Raw genomic sequence first — 19,742 nt, 5'->3', positions numbered from 1 at the left:
TCGGACCAGGAAAGGAAGGAAAAGATCTAGACTGTGAGTGGCTTCTGAAAATGGCAGGCAAATTCTTGTCATACCTTGCCCTGGAAAACCTCCAAAAGACCCCGTTTTAAAGACAATATTGACCATTGGAAAAACCCCTGGAGACCCCTTTGCTACAGGTGGTACTGGTCCACCCCATTCTGTCTGGTTCCTGACCTTTCACCTTGGCTTTCCATCTGCCTGACACAGATCAGCTGATCATACATACCGTTACTTTGTTGTGTTAGTTCATCATTTATATAATTATTTGGAAAAAAAATGTTACTGGGACTGGAATAGTAGACCTGCTTGCCAAATATTTTAATTTCCTTCTAGCATAACTTTATTGCCATAACTTCATGCCGTTCATTCTGTACTTGTCTTCTATTTCCGAGACCCAAGAGAGCCGTCAATAAGGGTGATGCCACCATATATAACTGGTTAAAGAGAATAGACTACATACCACAATTCACTCTGGTCTGGAAATGTACTTCCTTTTGTGCAACGAGACGTGAAAGTGGCCAGATACTACAGAAGCTTCCATGCGTATCTTATGATCAGATGGTGCATGAATGCTTCTGATTGTACAGATACCACACAGGCTTTGTGGATGTACTTGGAGATGACCTCTCTCAGCATGTGGAAGTACAACATAAGCTTTTAGGTTTTTACTGGCAACCAGTAATAGTCTCTACATCATGTGCAAGACAGAGAGTGACAGCCATTAGAATTGAAAATGTTCTGGGTACGTGTGAGTTGAGACAACTTTGTCTCAGATTTTCTACCAATCTATCAATAATCGTGATGGCATTGGAAGCCAGGTCAAGCCTAGTCAAAGTTTTGAATGAGTGATGTGACTTAAAAGGTACCAAGGGAATCCCTCATCCTCCCTCACAACACATGTCACCCAAAGGTCCACACTGGGACAATGCTAGGGTCACCAATGGTTAGATCAGCTATGAGAGATAAAGATAAACAATCCACACTGAGACCTATGGGTCATTACCCCCATACCACAATCTGGGAAACTACAAAATCTACCTTACACACACAAAGGCAAACACAACAGATAGTCAAGAACATACCAAAAGATTTAGCACTGTTTATGCCTTCCATAAACATGGGCCAGACTACCAGGCTATGAGCCTCGTAAGGTCAAGGTCCTGACGACCAAGTTCACATCTTTAATGTTGACATTTCACAGTAGCAAGGTGTGAAGACGGTGTACAACAACCCAGACTTTGTCCGTACTTGTTCCATACTTCTTCACTCAACTAGTGGATGAGCAAAAGAGTTTTCAGTCTAGACAACATGAAGAAAGCGCTCCATTCAATTTTTCACTGCACATTACTGAATCAGTGAATGCAAAATGCTGATATGTTACGTTAAGGGCAGTTATACCAAATGAAATATAGTGCATAATTTATAGAAGTTTGACATGGTGCAACCTCTAGATTAACCTTTTTGAACTTTGTGCGATTATTGGTGATGTTGTGAAATATCAGACACATATAGGTATCTGACTAAACAAAGTGTGCTTTCATAATGCCCAGCATTATCCAGCTTGAGCTGGACATACTGGGCATGGCAGGGACATGTGTGAAACAAATTCAAGGGGCATAAATATTTGCTGGACCACTGGGAGTTTGACCCCAGGTCAGTGGCACACATGTACCAAGCATCTCTGTCCAAATAGAAGGGGGCAGCCGCAAATGCCCCGCGGGCCACAGGGTTCCACGCTATGGAAAACATTTTGCAGAACGCACGCATCACGTCAATTCATTTCCTTGGTTTTCAGACTTTTAAAAACGAAAATTAAGCAAAAAGAACGATCTAAATCAGAGGGCTAAAACTAAAATCTGTGGGTATTCATTCCCTGAAACTGCATGTACTGAAATTACTGATTTCCTGGTGACTCTGTTTTCATGTTGTTCATCTAGTTCACTTTTTTTCTAATCATTCAGAGAACCAACAAATGAAATTGGCTTGGCCACTAAGAACAAACATGATGTTTCAAAATGGCAGTACATCTGATTGCTCCAGAAATAAATGTCACATCAATTTTCTCTTGCGTACACTTCTCATGTAGGTTATCCACATGTTGCAAATGCCTATGAGATGCCTGGAGTGTGGATACATACCTGGACACAGTACCAGTTTTTTCGGGCTTAGTTGCGACATTCTCAGATGTCACATATGGAGAGCATCCCAATGTTTCTTCTTGTAACAAGTATTACTGTCCAAATATATCCTGACTCCTGACTAGTAGTGCACAAATACTTTTGTTCGACACTGTATCTGTTTTTTTCGGACTTAGCTGTGACATTGTCAAATGTGCATTCACTGCTTCATGTCACGTACAGAGAACATCCCAACGTTTCTTCTTATAACAAGTATTACTGTCCAAATATATCCTGACCCCTGACTTAACACGTCTGGCCATAGTGTCACTGGCTAGAGGTCACTGCACCCATCCAATAGAGAGATTTATAGACAGTATAACCTACATATGGCCATCTGACATAAGCTCTTCTTCCAGAGTCTTTAGCTGTCTTGGTGTGCGACTTTTCAGTAGATATAAAAGATTAGTTATCTCTTGGAGTTTAGACCGAGCGATCCTTTTTCTCCTTTGGTTTTACAAGGGATCATCAAGACAGCCTGGTTATTTATCTTACTACTAATGAAGGTTAGATGCAGGTTATGGTGCCGCAAGTACAACCAGACATCGCCTTCATTTTAACCTTATCCCGGCTAAGGTTACCTTTTGGTACTTGATTTGGATTCGTTAGGTGGCTAGACAGAAGGGGGAGGGTTACATGTACTTAGATTATAACAAAAACAAAGCAATTATGGTATGTCTGTTTTACCTCCAGCACTCTTGTTTTCCGAGTAACTAATACAAAGTTTGGACATCCATTGCAGCTCAAGTGCTTTACGTACGCAACAAGACTCTCGGTTACACCCAATTCAGCTCCTTTTAGTGGACGTACATGTATCAGTTGGATCTTTTTACCAGTCGCAGGGTATAATTTTACATTCTCAAAGTGTCAATGTCAGAAATGCTACAAAAGTACATGCTTACAATGTAATGCTGTACCGAGAATCACATTCTTACCAGTACAAGATACCAATCCTGCACAGAATGCGTGGCTATTTTCTTTCCACGTGTACGAAATGTCTACCTGCTGAAAAGTCAGGCAGCAGTCCCACTGGTATGGTAAATACAGTGATGGTTTACACGGAGGAATTGGCAGGAGCTTACCAAATGAAACATGATGACAATGTCAGACAGGAGCACTTGAACTTTGCACTCTGAGTATGTATTGTGAAATTCCTGCACACCATGCTGTTGGCAACTGATATTCACAATGTAAGAACGGTCCAAGAACCACATAGATCACACCGGGTTCTTGCAGGACAAGATCACATGCACCTATCATATTTGAAGGGTAACGTTTTAGAGGAAACCAGATTGATGAGGGCACTGAAAAACAGGACCTCTTTCCCTGTAACCACATGGCTAGAACATGTTTTCTGTGGTTGTGGTTGGAAGGGAGTCAAAATATAGTTGAAGTAGAATCAACCAGTCACAAGCAGGTAACACCCTGGGCCTTTCCATGTCATTTTGAGGTCCCATCAAGACCTACCCACATACCAAGTATCAAGACAATCCACATACATGTACCATTGATTATCTTGCCTTTGACATGTCTTCTTTTGGTCCCTGCCAGTGTCAAGTCTATTCCATCAAAGTCCTTGAGTTGGAAACATTCTTGGACCCTTCCTTTTTATTCACTGTGCTTTACTTCTTGATTACCAATCTCCGCTGCATTTTAGCATGCTTGTTCTATCTGACTTTAGGTGTTATAAATTGCAACATGTATCTCACTTCATTACACCAGCTGTACCCTATCTGGACCAAACCTGCTAAACTACAATGTCCCAGCTATCACTATAATAACAGCCTGAGATACTTCAGATGGAGAAACATTAATTGATCTGTAACCTTTACAGCCAATACACATTCCCTGAATTCCTCCAAGTGGTCAGGGAGATAGGGGCATCATTAATCAGAATGAACTTTTCTGGAAGCCAAAACGGAAGCCGAAATATGTCAATATATACTTCAGGCCTTTACCTGTCTCAGAATTCTGAAGGTTCAGATCTACACTTGTTTCATCTTTGTCTTTTTTCTAAGCTTCAGCTTTCGTGAGGGTGGACACTATGTGCTAGAGCCAGCCAGGAATATCAGAAGTCCATCTTTTTATCTCCTCCCCAATCCACTTTTGGAAGGGCCCTCACACATTCCAGCACATGGAGAGGTAGTTTACTGGTTCATGTCTGTCTACAGTACAGCCCCCTACCTCTATGCTATTTTTGGTCCATCTTTTTTCAACAACTTATGTCTATATCAAAACCTATGTATGTAAAAAGACAGCTAGAATTTATGTAAACCTAGTGCGTAGACCAGGTTTTGGGTCCCTTCACCATGCTGCAAGTCTATTCACTTTTTTTCCCAAGGTATACATAAAATTCCTTCATACCAAACCTGGCAAAAGGTCTTAAAAAAACATGTCTTTAAAGGCATAGATTTCTGGTCCTTTAACCTATACATGCTCCTAACTAACAGGTGGTGATTAATATGTATATAGGATACAATATGGGAAAAGTGCCAGTGACGCAGTGCAACTCAAAGGATAACCTTTTCCTGAATTCCGTGAAAGTAAGAGCTAACACTGACAGAATGCAGATGTGCTTGTGGCTGTGCGCGATAAAGTGTTTCTTTGTACTGGACTTTTTCTAAATATACATTGAGGTACAGAACTTTGTTAGAATGTCAAGTGTGAGATTTGTACTTGAATATCTTTTAACATATTAGGTTCCTTCCAAACACTGCTGGGTTCATCTACAGACTTTGCAGCTCAGATTTCTAGTCTACAGGTTGTTTCTAAGGTCTTCTATGATACCGTTTAGACGTTTGTAAATCAAAGAATTCCCTGGGAGACACTTCACTTACTGTTTTGCTTTTAGGGAACGCGACTAGCACAAGGCATCTGTTTACATACTTTGTGGAATGGCAACAATCTGATATTTTGCAAACTATTGTGAGCCTACCCTTATCTGCCATAGCGAAAACCGGACACCTCAGTTTCAGGGCATCACTGCTGGTTGGGAGGATTGGAGGTGTGGCTTATGAATTGAGGTGGCACCATTAGCGTCATAGATATGACAGTCTCACTGGTAATTTACGCAGGGGCATGACACAGACAAACACCTCCTATGTGTTTGCCAGTGTTAATGAGGTTACAGTCACGAACATGACAGCTGGAAAATGTCTAATGAGGTGCTTTGGCAATGCCCGTGATTTTGGAAACAGTTAAGGCCTTGGCCTTCGTAACAAGTAAGGGCTTGAGTTAACAAGCAGACCTGGAACAACAACGCTGATGTTAAGCTCACATCTCCTCCCACTAACGAAACACTTCTTTTCCCAATTACCTATCACTTCTCTGGCTCCTTGAGTGGACCAGTGGCATTTTTGACGTGCCTTCCTTTATTACTTTGAGTGGGGCCTAAGGCTTCCTTCTCAACTCTGAATTAGGCAACTTGTGTATATCCATATATAAGACATGTAACAAATGTTCGGATTGATATTAAAAGTGCGGCCTGATAACTAACAGCTGTTGAATCTGTGACTTGGCCAGTTTGGGTTCAAGAAGGCAGAAGACTGATAGATGCACTTGTGGCCCTGCTATGACACAAGTCAGAGTTGGCACAGTTGGCATGGCTGAGAGCAACAAATAAGGATGGAAAATCTTGGCAGGTCAAGAAGCTGGCATCTATGAGTGGTTTCATACCAGGTTTTTTCAGTCCAATTTGACAAAGCTAACAGCCGCACAGCAGGCCAATTTGAAGACATGGCACTGTTCGTGACCCAGACTTGCTCAGACACTGTCATACTAGCTAAGGCATTTAGATGCATGGGGTTTGAGGTAGCCTAAACTACTTTTTAAATGCATGATCATGTGACATTTCGCACACTACACACACGTATGAAGTCCCCGTGCCTTTACAGCGAAACAAGCTCAGCTACATGCACAAAGAACCTGTTTCAAACCATCAAGACCGTGTTCCACCCCTCCTTTTCCCCCCCTCCAGAGCAAGGCCTAGCTGGAATAGCCTGCCTACGAATGCAGCAGTAGGAGCTCCTGGACAGTTTGTCCCAGACATATCCCAATGAGGCCATGATTAGCTTTCCTACTGAGCCGCTCTAGATCAAGGTGAAATAAGCCACGGCTAACATTAAAGGGACTGTATCAACACATGCAAGAAAGCCTGCTTCTTTGAAGGCAGGAAAATGGATTAGAAGACGACCTTCGTTCGGGGTCATGTACGTAACAAGGCAAAATCATTAACTGTGGTGGCCTTGTCCCTCTGGAAAAGGAACTGAACATTAATTTAAGAAATAGTAATGCCTTACCTTGAGTGAAGTCGCTGATACTGTTGTTGCCTTCCTTGACGTTGATGATGCGGCCGAACTCTGGCTGTGTGGTGATGAAGTATCGCAGAGTCTTGTCATTACTGTCCCGATCCTCAGCCTTCAGGTACTTGGGAGTGAAGCGGAAACCGAGATGGCCGGTCTCCAACTCCGCTATGGTCGGGGCTCCCTTGTTGACGACGATCTGCGGGATGCCGTTGTCCACTGCCAGGATTTGGATCTTCATTGTGACCGGTTTACGCGTTTCGTGTTCGGTGTCCGGGTACACAAAGTAGTCCATGTGCGTGCCATCAGTCACAGTGAAGGAGAAGCTATCACTGGTGGTCTCGCTTCCATCGTGTTGGTAAGTGATAAGGTTCTCGTTTAGGTCCGCCATAGTGAACTTGTTGACGATTTTGGACTTGTTATAAAGGAGGTTGCCATTGACAGGAACCTGGGTGATTGTGAACGTGAGTTTGTTGTCGGGGGTGTCTCTGTCTTCCATCATCAGCTCGAAAGGCGTGATGTACTTGTTTCCTGCCTCCCTCACACGGATGTCCCGGAAAGTCACGACAGGCTTCTTGTTGTCGACGTCACTGATGGAGATACGGAAGGTACGGAACACGGGATTGAAACCGTCCGTCACCTCGAATTCGAAACTGTCCATCTTGATTTCTTCCTCGCTGGTGTGGATGTAGTAAACCTTGTTTCCTGCCAGTTCGAGCTGGGTGAAGGTAGTGATGGGGATGCCGGGGAAGTCTGTGTTCTCGAGATGGCCTCGGAGTGGAGCGTTGGTGATGGTGAACTGTAAGTTCTCATCATCACTGTTCAGGTCGGATGTGCTGAGAAGATCCGTGGTGAGTTTCACCAGTCCTCCTTCCTTCAGCGTCACTCCTTTGTTGATGATCCCAGGGTGCAGCATGTCGATGCTGTCAACTGTCACATAGAAGTACCTGTCAATCAACGGGTTGAAGCCGTCCGTTACGTCAAACTTGATCAGGTCACGAACACCCTCCTGCCCAACATGCATGTACTGGATATGCTTCTCGTCGATTTCCCTCTGTGTGAAGTTCATCCCAACTGTGATGTTCGACACAACGAAGCCGTTGATGACTCGCTGCAGGAAGCCATGCTGAGGACCAAACCTTACAATGAAAGTCAGGTTCTTGTCCTCGCTGTCCAAGTCAGTGGCTTTGAGAATGTTGTTGTCGATGATTTTCGTCTCTCCGATTTCGATGTCCACCCCGGTGTTGGTCATGAGGCGGGGAGTTTCGTCATCTACAGGGATCACCATGACGAGGATGGTCTTTTCTATGTCATGGACACCGTCTGTGAGACGCAGGTCGAAACTGTCCTCCTTTGTTTCTGTGTCATCGTGCTCGTACTTGATGTTCGACCCTTCCTTGACCTGATCCATTGTGAAGTTCAGGACCGGGATGGTTCCCGTGGGCCTTTGCTGGACGATGACACCGTGCTCTGGAGGTTTGGTGACGTAGAAGTGAAGCTCATCTGCTGGGATGTCCAAGTCTACTGCACTCAGGATGGGCAGATCGATGGCAAGGTTCATACCTTCCATCACAATGAACTCTCTCATGAAGACTTCAGGCACTTCGTCATTGCTTGGCACTATGACAATGGGGAAGAAGTAGTTAGGAGAGAAGTTGAAACCATCGGTACACCTTAAGGTGAATCTGTCCTCGACTGGCTCCACCTTCTTGTGAACACTTTGTACATACTTGATATGGTTCTTCCTTATGTCCCCGATGGTGAATGAGGTGATCTGTTTGCCAGCTCTGGATTTTTCTGATCCTGGAGCAGGTGAGATGTTCTCGACAAAGCCTTCCATTGGTTGAACTATGATGGTGCACATGATGTCGTCATCTTCTGTATCAGGATCTGTTGCGCTGAGATGAGCCAGGGTGATGGTAGCCTTGCCTGCTTCATCGACTACATACTGTTCCCCTACTGTCACATTGGGAGGGATGCTATCCACGGGTAGGATAGTTACGAAAATCTGGACCTGCTCAATGTTGTTGCCTCCAACAATCCACTCATCCGACATGTCTGACAGGGTGAGGTTGAACATGTCCTCTTGCTTCTCTGTGCCGATTTCTCCACTCGTGTGCACGTACTGCACAAGCCCATTCAGGATGTTCTGCTGGGTGAAACGATCTGATGGGATCCCATCCACGACAATGATTCCCTTTTGTGGTGGCCGGTCGGTTATGATGAAGGTGAGCATGAGTTCGTCGGTGTCTGGATCCGTCGCACGCAGAATTTCTGGGGTGATGGTGGTGGCACTGTTCTCCATGACTTCGATGAACGTTCCAAGTGATCCTGGCGGAAGATCAAGTTCAGGAAGCTCGTCGTCAATGGGGCGAACTCGGAGACTGACTTCAAAGGTCTCCTCATGGATGCCATCGCTTACAGTCAGCTTGAAAGAATCATCTTCGTTCTCTCCTCCTCCGTGTATGTATGCGACATACCCTCCTGCAATGTCATCCAACGTGAAGATGGAACCTTCAGTCATGTCTAGTGTGTCGTATTGGAGAGTGCCATGCTGGGGCATCTTTGTGACCTCAAAGTAAATTTGTGACGAGTCGGTGTCAACGTCCGTGGCGTCCAGATCATCTGGCGTAAGCACCACCGTACCTCTCTCAAACACTGTGAGACCCTCGTTGGTCAGTACTGGAGGCTTGTTGTCGACTGGACGGAGGAAGATGGTGAACCTCTGCCCATCTACAGAGTTCCCGGAAGTGTCCTGCACAGAGAAGACTAACTGGATGACGCGTGGTGTCAGGCCGAGTTCCACATCTGGAGGTTTGTACCCGATTTTGTGGTGGTTGACTTGAGCTTGGGTGAACATAGTCACCGCCACGTCTGGCTCCTCAAACAGCACGATCTGCCCACCATCAAGTTCCTCGTCTATGTCGTATGGCTGTAATATGATGGTGTACTTCAGATCACGGTCATCTGAGTCGAGATCGGTATAGCGGAGGAACTTCTTCCTGAAGGATGTCAGCTCAAACTCGTCAACTGTCATCTGCAGAGTGGTGCCCTCGTAGAGAGTCGGAGCGATGTCATCAACGGGCATGATCTTCACGATGAAGGAATAGACTCTTGACAGATTCGGAGGGTCGTTGTTGTCTGAAACACGGAACTCGATGAAGTCCATGACCACGGACGTACTATGAGCGCCGATGTGACGGTAGTACACCCTTCCTTCGTATAGATCCTCCTGGGTCCACTCTGTTACAGTTTTCTCGTACAAGCCTAGGTCGTCCAGAAACCTCCAATTCTCAGGGTCTTCTGGAACTTCAAACTGCCTCAGGACTATCTCGCCTTGGGAAGAGTAAGGAGTTTCCAGTGTAAACTTGATGCTTGAGTCGTCAGAATCTATGTCAGTGGCACTCAACACCCAGGCTGAGATTTCTACCGTTTGCCCCTTGTTGATGGTGAGTCCTGTGTTGGCGTTTAGGATGGGAGGCTCGTCATCAGTTGGGATGATGTAGATTGGGAAGAGGAATTCAACATCACTGTCACCATCGGTCATACGGAAGATGATGTTGTCACTGTAGGTGTCACTCCCATCGTGACTGTACACAACCACACCTGCATCCAGCTCCGCTACTGTGAAGAACTTCCTGCGCTGCCCGCGGATCAACAGTTCACCGTGCCTCAACCCCGCGATGGGAGAAACTGTCACATCCCGAAGGTTGTCTTCGTCGGAAATCTCCAGGTTCAGAGAACTGAGCAGCGGTCGGGACTGCCCCTCGTACAACAGCTGCCCGGTGTTCCTCGTCACGATAGGAGCGAGGGTGTTCATGGGGTTTACCACGATCATCAAGTTGAAGGGGTCAGATGTCAACCCTTCTGCATCAACAACCTCAAACTCTACCTGGAAGATCCTCTGTTGGTTGCTGTCAACGGCTGGGGGTTTGTAGGCAATCTTCAAGTCTCTTATGTCGCGTTGGTAGAAGGAGCTTAGAGGCAGGTTCCGATCGTCTGTAGAGACAATCTCTCCCTCGTCGACGCCCAGTGGGGCCGTGATGTTAAAGATGAGCTCATCAGCATCTGTTTCCAAGTCCTCCGCTGCCAGGATGTCTGGAGTGATGGCCGTCATCACGAACTGGTTGACTTCTAGGATGAACATGGAGGCGAAGGAAGGCTGCGGAGCGGTGTTGTCCTCCCCATCCCTGACCCTCACCATGACCTGGAAGTACTCCCTCTTCAGCAGGTTCCCTTCCGTGTCAGTTAGCTCGGCAACCATGGGGATGTAGTCGCGGTTGGGAGAGTTTGTTTTCGAGGTGTGCCTGTACCTGATGTTAGCCTGCAGAAACTGGTCACAGTCGATCATGCTTCCATTGATGTTGTTTTCGATGACACCGTATCTCGGGAGGCCCCGTCCGCCATTACTGCTCAAGACGGTGACGCGGCAAACCTGGTTTCCTCTGTCGTAGGAGAACTGTATGACGCTGCGGTCGATCGGCCCGCTGGCGCCCATGACGGTGGGAACGTTGAGAGGGACATTGCGCGTCACGATCTCCAGCTGGATGAACTGGACCTCCACCTCAATCACGAACGGCACGATGATCGTTTCTGTCTGGGAGTCATAGCGCAGCTGGAGACGGATGTGATCTTGACTTGGGCTGCGGGCACCAAAGTGCGAGTACTGGACCTATGGAAAGAACAGAACAGCTGTTTATATTTCTGCACGTCCATTAGGGTAAAGTCTGAACATAACATTCAAATGAATCATTGCACTGAATCAATGATAAATCCACTCTCACAAAAAATGTCCAACAATTTTGCTTAGTCAATTGCTTGCAATCATATACACTAGTGTGTTAAAGGGTGAGTAGAGGCTATAGAATACAGTATTGGCATATAGACCTGTATTTAAAGAATTGACACATTTATACAGTATGGAACAGATAATCAGATGGTATCTACAATAGAAATTCCTAACATAATAGTCAACATTACCCCGATTTATAGGCGATACCCGGTGACCCCTAAAGCTATTTCAGGACAACATGCCTCGTTTTCAGAGATTTACGACTTCAAACTTCAGCAAATTTATTTTCAGAGGTTGTTAATAAATCAGAGTAGAGAGGGGAAAATGCTGATGAAGAACAGCCCAGATTGAATTGGTGACAACCTGTTATTTGGCTAAAATTAATGTGTGTTTCCCCTACATAGAAACAGTAATATGTAGAATGGGAATCATCACACTAATTACATTGGACTGAAACAACTAGCCAATGAATAGTAGTCAAACCTGGGGAATAGGATTTCCGCCCAGCAATTTAGTTCAGCATGTATTTTTGTTTATATAGTGAAACCTAACCCTGAACACCCTGGGCAATGGGAAACATATTCATTGTTTGCCATCACACCTCAATGTGCCTTGGTATGTTTCAATATAAAGCTATAAAGCCTATAATAGTATAACCTGCAAATGTGAGGGTTTGTTTTTAGTGACCATGATTCTAGCAACCAAAATGCAAATCGATGATCACAAACTTCAGAGGAAACTTTTGTCAATCACCTTACAAACATGAAATTAATTTGGACCAGCCTCAAGTACACATGCTGTTGGTCTGGTCCTAGCAAGTCTGGTGGTCATCACCCTCCAACCATGGGGTAGGATTAGCTTCAGAATGGTTTCCACTCCACCAGACCTGACCAAATTGGACAGCTAAACATAACACATGCCCAGCCAACTGTTCTACTCATCACCCCTCCCACAAACTAGCAGGACTGGCGTCTGATTGGTCAAAAAAAGGTGCCGTAAGCTGCCATGGCAGCCAAAAGTAGGAGTTGAACATCCCTGGATACAGTTTACATACTCTTCAGTTCCATTTGATGGACACAGAGAATGGATTTCTCCATAATTATCAAATAAAACAATTTTACTTGTCCTAATCACTTCCATACTGCATACTTTTTCTTTACACTGAATCCCAACCATGTACATTGTACATGACTAACCTTTCTTGTTATTGAGGATGACCTACAGTGTAAGACTTCCTAAGTAGACCTTTGAAGTTTACACATCTTCCTTTTTTGTAATCAGGAATTCCAATCATTCAAATCCTTTATCACACTCTGATAAACACATGTCCCAAGTTGCCAATTAAAATCATTCTTCCAAATTCCTGACTAGGCTCTATCATTGCATCTACAATTCAGTCTATTATGGCTGGTGCAATTTTTATGCACAAGATACGAGTGATAGGTTAGAAATGCCAGGGGAAACAAAAACGATATAGAGTAATCGCCTACAGTGAAGCTGGCTACCCCTACAGAAGCTCCCAGTTGGGAACTTATGGGTTTCATTTGGAGGTGTCCACAAATGGTTGGGCAGGCTAATTGCTGCAGGATACAAACCCTACCTTTTGCCACAGGAGCGTAGCCAATTGGCGAAACAAGTACTCAGTTGGACTCTGGTCCGTAACTTGTCCCAGGTTTGTTTAACCATCCCCATACTAGGTGCCAACCAATTAGAAAGCCTTGTTCCAATCGGCCTTGACTCTGCTAGGGATAACAATGCCTGTACTGGGCTCGTGTGTCATCTGCCGTACCTCTTACCAGGAGCAAAAGGGTTTAGTTCAGCATTATAGCTTTAGACATTAGAACCAAACTCTAAATACAATATGAATTGTAGCTTGCAGTCTACTCTTTGAAACCAACTGAACATTAACATTGACTCACAACACTCTTAACAAAATCTTCAAGACCCGTTGAAAAGTTGAGTTGATTTCTTCATACAACCCTTCAAACTGTGGGAACTTTTCCCTGTGCCACCCATCTTGCTAACAATGCTAAGCCTAGTTCAAAGCTTTGATGCAAGTGGGCTAAAATAGTGCAAGTGCTTCTGTACAAAAGCCCGCTGCTCTACTTGATAGGCGTGAAATGGGAGAATAAAAAGGCCGAGGGATCATTTGCGTATTTCGTGTAAACACTATACATTTCAATGTCAATGGTGTGGGGAGAGGAGAGGGGAAGGCCTCTGGCTCTGTGCCAGTTCACACTGGACACACAAGTGAAGAAAAGAAAAACTTTCTCACGTCTGTAAAAATAAAGGGTTTGATGACTTTAATTAACAGGATCAGTCTGATCTTTGTTATTATAGATGGTTTCCTCTGATCTTATCTTTTAATTACTTCAGCCTCTTACCATCACAGAAGAGCAAAAACAACTATAAACTAATAAAAAGGAAATAAGTGAGAACAGGAATTCGGGGTTTACTGTTTTCCCTGACAAAGCAAATATTTCTGGTCCCTAGGCAAATTGGCAAAAAAGTCCAGACGCCACCAAAAATAAACTTGTCGTACAAAACTTTGCACTGGGGATCTGACAAGCCGGTAAACACTTCGGCAAACCCTCTTGTTTATTCAAGCGAAACCCCTAAATATTTGGCGGAACCTCCGATTGTAAACACAAGGTCTCCTCCTTTCCCCAAAAGTTTTGGCTTCATTTAAACAAATCTAATTATAATTTTCACCTGTCGCCAAGAAGTTTCAACGCGATGGAGAATCGGTACTCTTGTTATGATGCCTACATTACTAGTATATAGTACATACTTCAAGGGAAGCCAGCCGGCAAGAAGTTCAAAAGAAATTTCGGGGCTTTGAAACTTTGTGAAAAGTTGAAAGGGCGTTGCAAACGGTAGAAAAAAGGTGTGAACATTAAATTGAACAGTGAAATCGCGTTGAACAAGGGTTGTTTATGTTCGGAGGAAACATTTTCTATTATAGACATTTGGATGAATAAGGATAAATAAAGTTTGCAAAAGAAAGTCTCACCTCGTTCTGTCCGAAGTCGCAGGGGAAGGAGTTGGGCATGAGCCTGCCGGGTCGCTGGGACAGGGGGTCGTTCTGCAGGACCGTCACGATACATCTGTCCCCGGGCACCACGCGAATCCGCAGGTCCCGGGCCGGGTCCAGGAACACCGAGCGGCCGAACGGCACCTTTATCCCGGCGTTGGTGAGGATGAGGTTGTCCCTGGTCGTCCCAGCCCGCTGACACACCGCCACGGTCCACAGGCACGCCAGGAGAACACACCACAACATCCCGTCCTCTCTCCTCCACAGCCGCGCCATGTTGGAGCAAGCTCGGCTCGTCTCCAGACCCCCTTCGATGCCAAGTTTGCCGACCGAGTCAAACACAATCTAAGACACTCGCTGCACTTCCCACTACTTCAAGATGTAGCCCGGGTGCTTCTTATACCAGCCTCTCAAGGTCGGTACCGATCAAGAAAAAAGGTCCAGTGCAGTACGAGCTGCCAGTTTCACAAACACACCAGCAAAACTTCCGAACAAACTTGCTGCAAACTTCGCCTTGCGGTAGGTCCGTACTGAAAACACCAGCGTCCGATGCCAGCAAACTCCTCGGCTATGCTAAGCGATCCGACCCGCTAGTTTGAAGCCGATCCTGCCGGCTTGAGCTATGTGCCCGAGGCTTGGCTGGCGACCTGGCTGGGCTGAGTGTTGTGAGTACAGTGGCGGGTCACACATGTGAGCCTGCATGCCTGCCATGCCACACAGGATACATTACCGGGGCGGATGGACACACCGAACAACGCACAACACTCAACCGCACCACCCGAAAAATCAAGGCGCCAAGAGAACACTTGAAAAAACTTGGTCTTAGCGGCGCCTTTTCGACTAACTCCGTCACTTCTAACTAACTTTGCTTTTCTGAAGTACAGCCACTTCGAAAAAGAACAACAGAGAAATTCCTAACTACTTGACTTTTGCATTTAGATAGAGAGTCGCCATTGTCAAACGCTTTTAAATGCAGGAATTCTAAACTGTTTTGACTGGCGTTAACTTTGAGTTATTGAAAACATGGAAAAGCTTAGCGGATCACAGTTCTTGAGAACTTTTGCCAACCTTTACTCGACCAGAACGAACGACAAAGAGCTCTAACAGCTCTTTTGTCAATTTGCCAATATGAGTTACACTGGTAATGTTACTGCCTTTGCCCTGCGCTATAGATCTGTAATGAGACGGATGGAAAGCCAGCCATACCGTGCCCATCCAAACTAACTTTTGCCAATGACTTTGTCTGGGAAAGGGATTCCATGCGAGTTAAAAGTAGTCCCTATAAACATCAGAATGGTGGCCTGCGTGCTGGTATATTCCCCTGATATAACTCCGATTCAATATTGGTTCTTTGTTCTCTTTTTGGCCATAAAACTGTTCTCTGATAGCTACTGTGTTCCGTTGGCCCCTGCGTTCAATATCAGACAATTGGGACTTGTGATAAAAAAAAGACTGTAGGTTCAGCGAAAATTGCAATGCCTTGGGGCTATGGGTTGATCGGATATGGGTCATTCAAGTTCAACTTCAAGAGAAGACATCGGATATTAGTCTGCGCCGCATGAAGCCAGCCGCCCCCTGCGGGGAAGACCCCTTTATAGCCCCGGACAGTGGTGTTTGTGTTACACAGACTATCATGCAGTCAGCAGTGAAGAAACTACATTTGTACATTTGTATTGAAAACGCACATGTTGTAATGTTAGACATTGCACTTCTTCTGTCTGTGGTATTTTTTCTATGATCACAAAGCATTCGTGAGGTATCATCCTTGCCCTTGGTGTTAGACTATCATGCAGCCAGCACCGAATAAACCATTCAAAGCACACATGTTGTAATGTTAGACATGTTAGACATTGTATTTCTTATGTCTGTGGTATTTTTCTATCATCGCAGATTCACACAGCATCGTGAGGTATCTACGTTTTGCCGTTAGAAACGGGTTCCGCCTAACGGTCCCAGGGCGCTGAACTGTCGCCAGCTTGACACTGAACTTGACTTTGTTCATGGCGTGTGCCAAAACGCTTTTCTCACGGGGATATCTCCCTGAACTTACCCTTATTCGGGACGGCTTGAAATAAACCGTGTAGAAATGTCTTTATCCAGCTATAAGACGTTTACTTAACTCATTGTAGCTCCATAGTTATCTGAAAGCAACATTCAGTAACATTCATCTATATGTCATTGTGCAAGGAGGTTAAGAACTCCTTCGTATGTGGTTGGGGATCGATATAAACGCCCGTCACCACAAGAAATTCACAGACGCAGCTATACAGCTTATGGGCGACCCCTAGCGACCTGATATGGAGCTAGTCAGTTTATTTGTTCGTCCAGACAATCGGGGGCGGGAACGTCCATGATGTGCAGTGCAGCTAATACAAAAGGAAAATTTTGCGCTAGCAGTAATAAACTTATGGTGTAAATATGGTGATTGTAACGATATGTTGGCAAGAATGACCACTGATGTTGTTTTACAGGACTTACCTATACCCTTCGTACAGCGAGGGTGTTGTGTTCTTCGGACGGTGTAAAGTTTGTTAGGTATTAGTCTGGGCAAGGAGCTGGTGAGCTCTTTGGCCAGCGAACCGCACACTTTCTTTGACAGTGTCTCTCGATTCAATAGCAAGTAGTAGCAAGTCGGGTTCTGGCAGGTGTTCTCCCAGAGTTGTCCTAGTTGTACATGTGCGCCGCACATCGACTGCCGCCAGAAGTGCACAAAATACTAAATTTTAATTTCTCCAACCAAAGCATAGAACCATTTCTGCTCATGCAAATTGCGAAGAATCTGTTGTATCTGATGAGAAATACAGTTTTACTATTTTATGAGTAACAGAGCAGAGAGAGAGAGAGCAGAGAGACTTTGAGGAAGTGTCACTTCTGACACAGGACCAGCATATGGTGGGACGGATATCGAGGGCCAAGTGTTGCAAAATTATACACATATAGAGAACAATTATCCTACTCAAGTAAGGATTAGGGTCTCACTCATACAGAATTTTTCTCTCTCCCACACAAGTGAGGGAAAACGGCCTCTCACATACAGCAGTTTTCTCTCTCCCACACACACAGCTTTCTGTCTCTCCCACACAAGTGTTGAATAGGGTCTCCCACACACAGGGCTTTTTTTCTCTCCCACACAAGTGTTGGAAAGGGTCTCTCAGACACAGTTGTTTTCTCTTCCACTTTAAGTATTGACAGGGGTCGAACACACACAGGTTTTTCTCTACATCTCTCGACACAAGTGTTGAAAGTCATTCTCATACAATAACGGGAGCATCATTACCGTACAGTGTGGTCTATGCTGAGGAAAAAAACAATATTCTCCGCTAGCATGTATCGCCGCACGACCTAGTTATGTGCGTTACGTTAATATCAGAGACCAGCTGGCGTACCACCGCGGCCGCTGCAATTTCTAATTCCATAGTACGTCGATAGATATATGTATGTATATATATATACATATCATATATAAAGAGAGAGAGACACCTATAGATTGTCTATAAGTGAGATGTTTATCTCTGACACTCAAACAAAATTCCCTGTACAGTCTGTGTATATCAAACAGACAGAGCACAAGATTCCAATGACTCTCCCAGTGTTCCTACGAGCGAAATTTGACTTGGCAAGAGTGACTGTCAGTGATAGAAAGTTGTTTGACATGCGGGCACACTTTGCATGCAGGATAGAAAGGTCGTCTCTTACAGACAGAGTCATTCTCTCCGACACACATGTAAAAACTCTCCTCCACATACGTACAAAACTCGACATTCTCTCCCACTTCCAGTCTCTATCAGCGACACATTCCGCTTTTCTCTTGTGAGTGAGAGAGTGATCGTCTCTTCGACATTGAAAAAAAATTCTCTCCCACATATACGGCGAAGAGTTCTCTCCCACATACAGCAAAAAGTTCTCTTCCACTCTTGTGAGTGAGAGAGTGATCGTCTCTTCGACATTGAAAAAAAATTCTCTCCCACATATACGGCAAAAAGTTCTCTCACACATACAGCAAAAAGTTCTCTTCCACTTCGGGGCGCTACCACCGACTCATTCTCTAAGTGGGAGAGTATTTTGTCCTCTGAGTGACAGAACGATACTGGTCTGTGAGTCGGAGAACTTACTTTCTTGGTGTAAGAGAGCTTTCTCTGTATAATGAAAAAAAAGTCTTAGATGTCTTAGACCGTAGAATATATGCTCATACACTAAATTGTTCAAAGTTGTATACTTTACTTACTGTAGTCACACATAACTTGACAGTGTGTGTAAAATACAAAATACTCTCCGACATTCAACAGGAATTCTCTCCCACATATACAACAAAAGTTCTCTCCCACATACAGAAAAGTTCTCTTCCACTTCAAGCCTCTACCAGCACCGCGTTCTCTAAGTGGAAGAGAATTTTGCTCTCTGAGTGGAAGAGCGATATTGCTTTGTGAGTCGGAGAACTTTCTTCCTTGGTGTAAGAGAGATTTTACAGTATGATGGACGAATGACTTTACAGTCTTACGCAATATAATATATACTCATACACTAGGTTGTTCAAAGTCGTATACTTCACCTACTGTAGTCATACATAACTTGACAGTGAGTGTAAAATACAAAATATTCTCCGACATTCAAGAGGAATTCTCTCCCACATATACAACAAAAGTTCTCTCCGACATACAGAAAAAGTTCTCTTCTCAGTCGGAGAACTTTCTTACTTTCTTAGTTGATCGAGTTGACCGAGTTGACCGAGTTGAGCAGGGTAGTGGACCGAGTTGCCCAGGGTAGTGGACCGAGTTGACCGAGTTGACCGAGTTGACCGAGTTGACCGAGTTGATTGAGTTGACCGAGTTGACCGAGTTGACCGAGTTGACCAGGGTAGTTGACCGAGTTGACCGAGTTGACCGAGTTGACCGAGTTGACCAGGGTAGTGGACCGAGTTGACCGAGTTGATCGAGTTGACCAGGGTAGTGGACCGAGTTGACCGAGTTGACCGAGTTGACCGAGTTGATCGAGTTGACCGAGTTGACCGAGTTGACCGAGTTGACCGAGTTGACCAGGTTAGTGGACCGAGTTGACCGAGTTGACCGAGTTTGACCGAGTTGACCAGGGTAGTTGACCGAGTTGACCGAGTTGACCAGGGTAGTTGACCGAGTTGACCGAGTTGACCGAGTTGACCGAGTTGACCAGGGTAGTGGACCGAGTTGACCGAGTTGACCGAGTTGACCGAGTTGACCGAGTTGATCAGAGTTGACCGAGTTGACCGAGTTGACCGAGTGACCAGGGTAGTCGACCGAGTTGATCGAGTTGACCGAGTTGACCGAGTTGACCAGGGTAGTGGACCGAGTTGACCGAGTTGATCGAGTTGACCGAGTTGACCAGGGTAGTTGACCGAGTTGACCGAGTTGACCAGGGAAGTTGACCGAGTTGACCGAGTTGAC

General features: G+C 45.1%; 1 protein-coding gene across 1 annotated transcript in view; it reads right to left on the bottom strand.

Annotated features, from left to right (window-relative positions):
- Positions 1-19,742, bottom strand: part of LOC109470574 (extracellular matrix protein 3-like) — a 97,900-nt gene that overhangs the window by 77,524 nt on the left and 634 nt on the right. Inside the window, exons 2-3 of the mRNA XM_019769539.1 lie at positions 14,305-14,972; positions 6,497-11,171 (exon numbers count right to left, since the gene is read on the bottom strand). Of these exons, the coding sequence (XP_019625098.1) occupies positions 6,497-11,171; positions 14,305-14,601 (4,972 nt within the window). The 5' untranslated portion in view covers positions 14,602-14,972. The remainder of the gene's footprint in view (positions 1-6,496; positions 11,172-14,304; positions 14,973-19,742) is intronic.

The sequence above is a fragment of the Branchiostoma belcheri genome, unplaced genomic scaffold (assembly GCF_001625305.1).
Source record: "Branchiostoma belcheri isolate BF01 breed outbred unplaced genomic scaffold, Haploidv18h27 scaffold23, whole genome shotgun sequence".
NCBI classification, from domain to species: Eukaryota; Metazoa; Chordata; class Leptocardii; order Amphioxiformes; family Branchiostomatidae; genus Branchiostoma; species Branchiostoma belcheri.
The sequence above is the reverse complement of the archived record's forward strand: the minus strand, read 5'-3'. Positions and strand labels throughout refer to the sequence as shown.